Source organism: Lipotes vexillifer, unplaced genomic scaffold (assembly GCF_000442215.2).
Source record: "Lipotes vexillifer unplaced genomic scaffold, Lipotes_vexillifer_v1.1 scaffold382, whole genome shotgun sequence".
In the NCBI taxonomy this organism is placed as follows: Eukaryota; Metazoa; Chordata; class Mammalia; order Artiodactyla; family Lipotidae; genus Lipotes; species Lipotes vexillifer.
In genome coordinates, this window is record NW_006780611.1 from 10,487,027 (window position 1) to 10,498,119 (window position 11,093).

Consider the following 11,093-nt stretch of genomic DNA (forward strand, 5'->3'; position numbering starts at 1 on the left):
TCTGTGCTTTCCCCTGAGCCACTACAACAGTGACTACATCTTGTTTTGTTCAACAAGTCCTCACAGAGCACTGACTGTGCCAGGCACCGTGCTAAGCTCTTCACAAATGTTAACTCATCTAATCCTCAATAAGGACCCAAGAAGGTAGGTACCCTCACTAGCCACACTCAGATAGGGAAACTGAGGCACAGGAAGTGAGGAGGTGTCACAGAAGCTATGACTGGAACCTAGGCTGTCGGTTCCAGTCTCTGCCCTTGGCCTCCACACTGGCTGCCCCTTCAGGGAGGTGGTATAGTCTGACAGTTCTAGGGGATCTACGTGGTGACGGCCCACCCCCCTCTCCACACTCCCAATCCTGCCTGAGGATCCCATTCAGGTCTCTGCCCGGGCCCCCCCGCCCTGGCCATTGTGGACCCTGCCCACCTCTCACACCCCCTTGCACCCCTCCCATTCTCAGGACGAGCACATATTTCATTGTCCAAACAGGGACACTCTGAGAGTGAGAAGGGCCACTATTAATAATTACACTAGGACCACAGGTGTGCACTGGGACTGTCCAGGTGAAGCCGGACACCTGGGATACTAGCGTGGGACCGCCCACTGGGGTTCTCCCCTTGGCCCTGGCAGAACAGGCGACCTGGAATGGCCGGGGCACACTTAACACTCTCCCCAGTTTGGGGCCTCGGGTCCTCCTGACCCAGTATCTGCCCTGCCCTTCCCCAGATAAAGGTTGAGTTCACGGCCAGAAGCACTGAAGGATCAAAGACGAGGGAGGATGTAAAAGGCTCCACAGAGCAGAAAGCCTGGGAGGCAGGGGGAAAAGTGGAGTCTTCTGAATTTGATGGATCTGAGTCCAGATCCCACTCTGTCCCTGTACACCATGTGGCCCTGGGCAAGCCTCTTCTGAGCCTCAGTTTCCCGTCTGTAAATGGGGACGGTAGTGCTAATCCACAGAACTGCAGTGAGGAGTCAGTGCTTATAAAGGGAATGTCAGTAAACCTTGTTGCCCTGCCTTGGTGATCAGGGGGCAGAAGAGGGGGACGTCGAAGGGAGAGAGGGTCTGAGGCCACTGCAAAGAGCCCGGCTCCATCTGGGTTTGTGTTTATTCAGTACAGGCCCAGCGCCCAGCCCCTCCCCAGGGAAGTGGCTGAGCGAGGGAATAAAACAAATAAAGGCCGCCAGGTGAGTGTGGACTGGGGTGGGGCCAGCCTAGGGCAAGGTGAGGGTGCGCATGAAACCCTGGTCCCAAGCTCGGTGGTCCACCCGTGCCCCCTCCCGGCAGGTCTCCGGGGGGCCAGTGGAGGTGCCCACAAGGAACGGCTCCTGGACTCCCCGCCACCTCCAGCCCCTCTTTCCTTTCTGCCCGCTTTCTCCTTCCTAAGGCAGGTCCAGAGACCAAGCTCTCCAGCTGGCTGGGGAGGTGGGGAGGGAAGGTGGAGGGGCCAGTGTCCAGGTCCCAGGCCACGGCCCAGTGCCTTCCCTGGGCGGGCACCCGAGTTCGCTGTGCTGGGACAGAGGAGCAGGGAGGCAGGTGCCCCAAGACAGCAGGCCTTTATGCGCCACCTTGTTGTGTGGCAGCCCCGCCCCCACTCCCATGCTGCCGTCCTCCCACTCGCCCTACCCCCCAGATCCGCACCCCAAGGGGGCACTCAGGAGTCACACCAGCTTCCGCCCTTGTCCAGGGGCCCGGCAGCCCCTCGCGCATCCCTGGACGGCTCCCCGGCTGCCGTGTCCTCCTCGTCTTCCTCCCCCTCGTCCTCGCCGTCAGTGAACTCATCCTGGCTGAGGCCATAGGCCAGCGTGGTGTGGGCCAGGTCCACCTCGATGGGGAAGACGTCGGCGTCACGCAGCACCGAGTAGCAGTCGTTGTAGTACTTGGACATGGTGGACACGAAGCGTTGCAGCTGGAACACGATGTCCTGGACTGGGGCAGGAGGGTGGGCAGACGGGCACCAGTGGGCCGGGGCTGCCTGCGCATGGAGAAGACCCTCCCTGCCCGCCTGGGCATCCCGTCATGCACCTCACTGACCCCTCGTGCCCCGGGAGGGGGCAAAGCCAGGGCTGCCCAGCCCTGCACAGAACCCAGGCCGCCTCCCAGCTTCCAGTCAGGCAGTGGAGGAGCCCTGCCAGGGTCGGGGGATGGTGGACTACACCCCAAGGAGCCCACGGGGCACGGCCAGTCCCACCCAGGCCAGGCTCCAGGAAGCCCCCATCTTGGGTCTGACTCAGAGCTCTGCCGTGTGCTGGCCCTGGGAGCTCAGGTAAGTACTGTACCTCTCTGGGCCACAGTTTTCCCAGCTGTGAAATGCGGAGAGGATGGTGTAGGGGTTGCCCGAAGCAGGGTGCGGCCCACGGGCTGGGCACCTGCCCACAGCCCACACCCCTCACCGTGCTTCTGGTCCAGCAGCTCCATCTTCTCCAGCACATCCTTGCGCATCTGGGAGAAGCGAGCGCGGGCCTCCTGGCGGCAGCGCAGGATCAGGCGGTACTCATAGTTGCCTGTGCTCACGCGGTACAGGGGCTCCCCTAGAGCCTGGGGCAGGGGAAGCACATCAGGGACCCTGGGCCGGGTGGGGAGCCTTCTCTGGGGCAGAGCAGGGTGGGAGCAGGGAGGCTGCAGAGCCGACCCATGGGCTCACACCCCTGCACAGCACGGCACTCTTCAAAGCTACCATGGCTCCCCATTTCTGAGGCACCAGGACTGCTAGAAGCACTTAGTGATAGCTTTGTGAAAAAAAACAACCAAAAAGGGACTTCCCTGATGGCACAGTGGTTAAAATCCGCCTGCCAACACAGGGGACACGGGTTCAAGCCCTGGTCCGGGAAGATCCCACATGCCGCGGAGCAACTAAGCCCGTGTGCCACAACTACTGAGCCTGTGCTCTAGAGCCCGCGAGCCACAACTACTGAGCCCACATGTCACAACTATTGAAGCCCGTGTGCCTAGAGCCCATGCTCCGCAACAAGAGAAGTTACCGCATTGAGAAGCCTGTGCACCGCAGCCCCCCCCGCCCCGATGCAACTAGAGAAAGCCACGCAACAATAAAGACCCAATGTAGCCAAAAATAAATTAATTAATTAAAAAAAAAAAAAACTTTAAAAAAAAAAAACAACCAAAAAACCAAACCCTTGCCACATTAAATAAATGAATATTTAGTCCTAGATGGACCCTGATATCAAAAATATTAAAAACGGGCTTCCCTGAAGGTGCAGTGGTTAAGAATCGCCTGCCAATGCAGGGGACACGGGTTTGAGCCCTGGTCCAGGAGGATCCCACATGCTGCGGAGCAACTAAGCCCGCGAGCCATAACTACTGAGCCCACACGCCACAACTACTGAAGCCCGTGCGCCTACAGCCCATGCTCTGCAACAAGAGAAACCACTGTCATGAGAAGCAATGAAGAGTAGCCCCGCTCGCTGCAACTAGAGAAAGCCCACGCGTAGCAACGGAGACCCAACACGGCCAAAAATTAATACGTAAAAAAAAAAATTAAAAATTTCTTTTAAATCTATAAAAAAAATTAAAAAGAAGTAAAAAATCACCTCTCTGGAGTGAGGAAAGTCAGTTTTTCCCTGCAAGAGCCCCACAAAGTCTGGGGGGCAGCTGGTCTGGGAGCAGGCACTGGGAGTGGCCCACAGCAAGCTGGCCAGCACTCCGAGGCCCGGAGGGGCCAGGGGTGGGGGGATCACCCCAAATCTCCAGAAACAAGAGCCTGGCCAAACCTCCAGGCCTCTCCTGGATTGGCCTGGCCCACCTGGTATCCCTGGCAGACCCAGCCCATTCTTGGGGCTTTGTCAGGTAGGCAGGGGAAGACTTGTGCACCCCGAGCCTTTCCAATACCACAGCCATGCCCCCTCCCCCCATGGCACTCACAATGCAGCTGTATTCCTCGTCATCCATCTCCTTCACCTTCAAGCAGTACGACTGTGGGACAGGTGAGGCCAGGTTGTCAGAGGGGCTGCACCACCTGGGTGCCCACCCTGATGTCCCCAGTTCCTCCCATGCCACGCTGTACCCCTCGGCCACCCAGAGGAGCCGGTGTGCCAGGCCTCATGGGCCCTGCGCACCCTCAGCTGGGATGAGCCGAGACATGTCAGGGAGAGGCTGGCCCCTCAGTCAGACTGGCCTTTGCTCAGGAGGCTCAGGACAGCCAGGGCACTCATCTAGGAGGGTGGAAAGGGCCTGAGAGAGAGCCCAGCATTTACCACACTCAAGTCCCAAGAGATGCTCTGGGAAAAAAGTTTCCATGGTCCAAAGAGCTTGGGAAGGCCCCTGAAGACCCATGTTATGTATGGGTCTATCAAAGGCTCTGACAAGTCCTCAAGCAAAGGACCTTGGCCTCTTTGATGGAGTATTTTTCCTCATCTCCTTTCACCACAGAATTATTATTTGAACATAAAACTCATTAACATCCCTTGGTACCCACTTTATAACCACTGACCTAGTCTAATCCATTGTTAAAAGTGACCAAAAGGATTCCCATGGGGTCAGAGTGCTCCAGAGTGAGGGCCCTACCCACCCCAGGCTCCCAGGGGCTCCTCTGAACAGCTGAAGCAGGGCCTAGGCTGCTGCCTGATTCCCCAGCACCTCCCTAGGCCCCTGGTCCCACCTCCTCAATCAGATGTGACCGAGGCTCTGGCCCTGCCCTGCTGGCCACCGTGTAGCTGACTGAGGAGGGGCAAATCTCCAGATGGGCTCTGAGCCCAGCAGGCCAGGCCCACACCCCCGCAGAGGGTGGAGGCCACTCACCAGGTACTCAAACTTCACGTCCAGGTACTTCTTGATGGTGAGGCGAGTGTCTGGGATGGCTTTGTTGAGGTGAGTGTTCAGGTCCGTCAGCATCTGGAAGGGGAGGATGGGGCGGACGCTGAAGCCCCCATGGACAGAGGGGTCAGGCTGGCCAGGGTGGCAAGGAATGGCACTGATGTGTCAACTCTTCTAGTGGACTCAGGTGTCAGAGCCAAAGGGCACTCCTAGACAGCCTTGTCCATTTCAAGGACGAGAAGACAGACCAGGTCACGGGCAAGCTGTAACTCTGGTGGAGCCAGGGCCAGTAAAGACCCTGGAGGTTAATGCTGAGGCCACGGAGGAGGAGTGCCTCACGCATGGGCAGCTGTGTAGGACACCAAGCCAGAACCGGCCCCCCGGTGCTCCGAGTCCAGAACAGGACCCCTTCTGCTCACCACACCGCCCCCTCCCCCATCACATGCTGACACACACATGTTCCACAGGACCTACCGGCTTGATGGTCTTCAGCAGCCGGATGCCAAACTTTTCAATGCTGCGGTGGGCGTCGGCGAACTTCACGAAAGCCTCACTCGCAGCTGGCTGGGGCTCCCGCACCCCAATCACGGAGAACACGTCCCCAAAGGCTGCGTGACAAGTTTGTCCTGAAGGCTGCCCCTACTTGACCCCTTAACGGAGAAGCCAGGGATTTGTTGGGGAGAAGCAAGGTGGGGGGTGTGGCAGGCTGGAGGCCAAGGTCTGCCCGAGGTCTACGTCCCAAGGGAGATGGGTCTACACCTCAAGAAAGGTGAATCTATACCCCTAAGAGAGTTGGACCTACATCCCCAAGGAATGTAGACTCCGGTGTAGACACCTGAGTCTACACCTTGAGGAAGCTGGGTCTACATCCAAGGGAGCTGGCCCTCATTCCCCACAGCGACCAGACCATGGAGAAGGCTGGGTCAGGGTTGAAGGAGGTGAAATTGTCTGGGGGCAGAGTACTAGTCTGGGAATCTGGGCCTTAGGTCAACTCTGCCCCTAAGGAGCTGCGTGACCACTTTTTTTATCTGGGCTTTGTTTTCCCAACTGCAAAACGGGGTTAACTGTAGCTGCCCTGCCCAACTAATAACAAACTTGTAGGAAACGAGATCACGAATAAGGAAGGGCCTCGTACATTGTAAGCAGCAATACAGATAGACCGGACAGGGCCCGGAGGAGTAACTGTGCCCCACAGAAGACAAGCTGGTCTAGGGGACTTCCCTAGCGGTCCAGTGGCTGGGACTCTGCACTTCCACCGCAGGGGGCCCAGGTTCAATCCCTGGCCGGGGAACTAAGATCCCACAAGCCGCACAGTGCGGCCAAAAAAAAAAAGACTAGCTGGTCTACCTGCCCCCCGCTGGCCCCATTGTTGCTACACCCCAGCATCTAGACAGTGCCCAGCCCAAACCTGGCCCGAGGTCAGATGCTGCGGTGTCTGCCTAAGCATGGGCGTGAGAAAGGCCCCAGGGAGGAGCTTGGCCGCACCCTCACTGTATGGGTGTAGGGGAGGTGCTGAGCCCAGAGGGAAACAAGGGTTTTTCCAGGGTCACGCAGCAGGTTTGGGGCATCCTTACCCCGGTGCGTCTGTGACAGCTCATAAAAGGCCCGTAGGAGGTTCTTGGTGTGTTCTGTCATCCCTGTGGGAGAGACCCAACTGAGGGGGCTGGGGGCACATGGTGGGGACCACACTGGCTCGGGACACGGCCTCCAAACGCCCACCCCACCCCGAGGCCCTCACTGTTCCTGGGTTTCAGACTCTTCTCGCTAGGGTTACATGTGCCATTATTTGATTTTTATGGGCATGTATTACTTTTACAATCAGAAAAAGTATGTCTTGGGCTTCCCTGGTGGCGCAGTGGTTAAGAATCGCCTGCCAATGCAGGGGACATGGGTTCAAGCCCTGGTCCGGGAAGATCCCACATGCCGTGGAGCAACTAAGCCCGTGGGCCACAACTACTGAGCCTGCGCTCTAGAGCCCGCGAGCCACAACTACTGAGCCCGCGTGCTACAACTACTGAAGCCCGCAAGCCTAGAGCCCATACTCGGCAACAAGAGAAGCCACGGTGATGAGCCCGCGCACCGCAACAAAGAGTAGCCCCCACTCGCTGCAACTAGAGAAAGCCTGCGAGCAGCAACGAAGACCCAACACAGCCCAAAATAAATAAATTTATTTTAAAAAAAAGAAGTATGTCTTAAGATTTTTTTTCCTTAAGAATATTTAATGGCCATGGTCCTAGAATTGCATAGGCTGGCACTCTGCCCCCACTGCCATCATCTTTAGAGCAGGGCTCCAGAGCTCCACCCCAGGGCAGAGCCAGTGCCAGGCACTTTCCAGACTGGGATACCCCACCCACCATGGGGCTGCCAGCTACCTGCCCACCTTTATACAGCTCGGCGGTCCGCTCCAGCTCCTCAAGCCTCTTGACAAGCCCATCTGTGGGGATCAGAGAGCCACAGGGTCAGGGGAGAGACCCACAGGTCACCTGAGCCAGGCTTGGGAGGGGCAAGGTCGCCCCCAGAGGAGCAGCACAGGATGTGGTCCCAGGGAGGGGGACTCGGCATCTCAGGGTCAGCTGGGCTCACTGGTGTTTTGCAGAGAGCCCGGCACACCCAGACAAGTGGAGGTAGGCAGGGCAGCCCTCAGGATGCTCCTGAGATGAGCGCCACCCCAGCAGGCTGGGACACAGCAAAGGGGCAGAAAGGTGAAGAGGAGGTGGGTACTTCCAGAAATCAGGAGTGAAAACCAGTTGGGCCATTCCCAAGGCCAAGGCCGCGGGTGGCTCCCCACGGCCAGCAGAAGGCAGGCCCATGCCCGGCGGTCAAGGCCCTGGGACTTCTAACACACTCCCTGCTGATGGCCAAGGAGCAAGGCAGTCAGAGACAAGCAGCAGAGACGGGACGCCTCGACAATAACTCTAAGGTAGGCTCCAAGGCAGCCCCACCACCACCGGCCGGCTCAGAGGCGAGAGCACTCAGGGAGGGGAGAGAAACTCAGCGAGGGCTTCAAGGAGGAGCTTGCACGGGAGCGGGCCCTGGTGATCATCTTCGCTGGCTTCACAGGTAGTTTACTGAGCACCCACCGTGTGCCGGACCCCGTTAGGCCCAGGAACGACCGTGGTGAATGAAATCCGAGTTGTGCCCTCAAGGCTTATAGTCCAGCAGTGACAGTGGCCAGGCCATGACTGGCCGGGACAGTAAGGGCCGTAAGCTGAGGGGCAGGGGCAGTTGCCTCACCTCAAGGGCTCGAAAGGAGAGCAAGTGGATTGACAGGGAGGCGGCCGCATTCCAGATCGGGGTGGGTGGGACTCCCACCAGCAGCGAGTGGCAACCTCCTCCACTCCAACAGGGCTGAGGTCCACCCCCAACTCCCCACCGGGGACACAGGCAGCAAATGCAGGGCAGGGCCCATGTCGGTGGCTTCCTTGCTCGGCACCTCCTAGATGGGGCCTGGCCATACTGAGTGCCCTCCCCGCAGCTCACACCTTCTGCCACATGAGCCTTGGAGGCAGAGACTACTTTGCTCATCTTATAGAGAAAATCGAGGGACTGAGAAGTAAAGCAACTTGCCTAAAGGCACACAGCGAGGGCTGTGCAGGCTGGGGTGCCCTCTGCCCCCCAGGCTCCTGTGCTGACCTGGGTCAGGGTTTTCAGAGTGGCAGGAGAGAAGGGGAGTAGCAGAAGCCGGGCCTGGGCCTTTCTCTGGGCAGAGAAGGCGGCTGTGTGTTGGGCTGTCAGGGAGGAAGGCCTGGGCTCTGGGGGCTGGAAGGGAGCGCCTCGGAGGTCTTCAGGAGGCTTCGGCCACTGGGCTGGCCTCCAGGCCCTGGCTCCCCAGAGCCTTGGCCCTCGGCCAGCCTGGCAGGGAAGGAGCCACGTAAGCGCCATGCTGTTGTTTTTAGCTGGGTCATGGGACATCATGACGGCTTCAATTTTAGAAACCCTATTTAAGGCTGGGGAAATTGCAAGGTCTGGGGGGAAAAACACAACAACCAGTTCTAATTTCATCCCAACGCATGGTAACTACAGTAACAGGGATTTATAGACACCAAGAAGCTGGAAATAGCAGCCGCCACTTTTGTACCCCATTTGGAACAAGCTCAGAGCCCCCCCTCCCCTGCATCCCAGCCAATAAAGCCCAGTGTGCCCAGCTGAGCCTACAATGTACGTAGGTATTTATATCTGTCCCCACACGTACACAGCAGAGCTGCTGCTATTTATAAACTCAGGCTGGTGACAGCAGGAGCAGGACCGAGTGCTTCACCGGCCCCCTGGGGAGAGCGCGCGCGCACGCATGCGTGGGCGCGAATGTGCGTGTACGCGGTTTTCCCCCAGCCCTAGGCGGGCAGCCACCTCCAGCCCCGGAATGCGGGCAGCAGCGCCACCTCCTGGAGAGAGGCGGGGCAGAGCGGGCAGTGTGGGAGCAGCGCAGTGCATGCTGGGGTGACAAGAGGGCACAGGGTGGAGCTGGGCTGGCGTGGGGTGGGGGGGGGAGGCCTTGGTTGCGTGAGAGCAGCTGGGGGCAGTGGCGAAGTCACCAGCTTGGGGAGCTGGAGGGAGACACCTCCCCACCATGAATCTGTCTCATCTGTGACCTGGGCCCGTGAACCCTTGCTGGGGAATGGAAGACACTGGCTGTTAAGATGCCTACGCTGACTACTGTGAATGCTCTGGGAGCGGGAGAGGCCTCCAAGGGTGCAGCCTGGTGGGCAGCCATGGTACCCCCTCCCCTGAGGCCTGGGCCTGAGTCCCCCGGGACCGAGGGTCAGGGGGTGGAAGGAGGGGACTCACCATTGCACAGGATGGCCCGGCTCAGGCCCAGAGCATCTGCGGTCCCCGAACTCATGTTCTCAACCAGCCGATGCTTCACCTTCTTCAACACTGGGACCAGGTGAGAAAGGGACTCAGTGAGGTAGAGCCTGGGCCCCCAGGCCATCCCCGCCCCATCGCGACTCACTGGGAGCGACACGAGGGGCAGAAGGGGCTGAAGCGGGGTTTGGTGTGTGGGTGACTGTGAGGTAGGGAGGGTCCCAGCGAGGGGTTCTGGGCCCCCGCCCTGTTCACTCTCTACCTGAGGGAGGCGCTGGGAGCCTGGAAGGGTAAACATGTAAAGCGCTTAACCAAGGGCCTGGCACGCAAAGCGGCTACTGGCTACCACTGAGAGCCCAGGGCTGCCCAGGCTTGATACCAGCTGACAGGCCAACCGCGGGGAACCTCTCCTCCGTCTCTCCACTTCCGGGAGCAGAGGCACCATCAGTGACAACTGGCCTCAGGCTCCAGACTCGGTTACTGCATATGTGGTCACATACTCGGTCCTTGGAAGGGGACTAGGATGGGACCAGAGGGTTTTAGAGGAAGAACCTCCAGGACAGACTTGATCTGCCCTTAGCCTCTTTCCTTAAAAACCAGGAGGAGGCTGTGGCCCAAGGGTGTAGGAAAAGGGTGCTGGATCCCAGAGCCAGGAGATCTGGGTGTGCCTTCACCCAGGGGACAAAGCGTCTCTCTGGATCTCGGGCCTTGATCTGGAATGAAGTGGCTGGCCCAGAGGACCCTGAAGCTTCTGTCCAGCTCTTGAGCCTTGAAGCTTCCACAGAACCAAGGCCCAGACCCCCTAGCAGGAGGTGACATGTCCCAGGGCATGCTATGGAAAGAAGGGCTGGCTTCTGCCCCAGAGCTGAGGTCCAGTTCAGACCCTGAGCCTTTCTGGGAGCAGGTGCATAGAAGGGGCCAGGGCTGAGGAGGGGTATGCAGGTGGGCATGAGGTACCAGGCCAGGGCTGGGCTGCCCTCCCTTTCAGAAGGGTGAGGGACTGAGCCTGGTGAGCTGGAGGGCTGCCCTACAAAGGACAGCCCTAGGGCAGCAAGGTCCTAGAGGAGGTGGCTGGGGGAAGGGGGTAAAACACAGGGCAGGGAGAAACCAGGGACAGGTTCCTGGGACCAGCTGCAGGGGGAGCACCCCTGGGTCCTCCCAGGCCCTTTGGATCGGCTTGGTCAGAAGAGTCAGAGACCATATCCATGTGAGTACTGATGCATTGTCATAAGAAGGCAGAACAGGGGCTTATGGGGCCACTGGACGCCAGTGCCCCAGCTCAGCTTACCAATGTCCAGGGACATGCCCTGCTTGGGGTCCGCCTGCAGCTTGTTGTAGTGGATAGTCACCTCCCCCTGGAAAAGCAGGACAAGCAGAGTCGTGACGGGGTCCCCCGGACCCCAAGCCCCTTCCCGGGAGAGGCCTGTTTTCACTGGAGTTTGTGGTCGTGAAAAAATCCTGAGCCCTGGAAAAAGGTCCCTCCTTCTCTCACCACCCGCCAGGCCCTGGAGAATCAGCAGCAACA

The 11,093-nt window shown here is 59.0% G+C and overlaps 1 protein-coding gene across 3 annotated transcripts in view; it reads right to left on the bottom strand.

Annotated features, from left to right (window-relative positions):
- Window positions 1-1,083: 1,083 nt before the first annotated feature.
- PICK1 (protein interacting with PRKCA 1) overlaps window positions 1,084-11,093 on the bottom strand; it is an 18,050-nt gene continuing 8,040 nt past the window's right edge. For all 3 annotated transcript variants that reach the window (XM_007454033.1, XM_007454032.1, XM_007454031.1), the window contains exons 5-13: window positions 10,857-10,923; window positions 9,551-9,640; window positions 7,146-7,199; window positions 6,340-6,402; window positions 5,240-5,373; window positions 4,751-4,843; window positions 3,875-3,925; window positions 2,389-2,533; window positions 1,084-1,924 (exon numbers count right to left, since the gene is read on the bottom strand). In XM_007454033.1, the coding sequence (XP_007454095.1) occupies window positions 1,650-1,924; window positions 2,389-2,533; window positions 3,875-3,925; window positions 4,751-4,843; window positions 5,240-5,373; window positions 6,340-6,402; window positions 7,146-7,199; window positions 9,551-9,640; window positions 10,857-10,923 (972 nt within the window). In that variant the 3' untranslated portion in view covers window positions 1,084-1,649. The remainder of the gene's footprint in view (window positions 1,925-2,388; window positions 2,534-3,874; window positions 3,926-4,750; window positions 4,844-5,239; window positions 5,374-6,339; window positions 6,403-7,145; window positions 7,200-9,550; window positions 9,641-10,856; window positions 10,924-11,093) is intronic.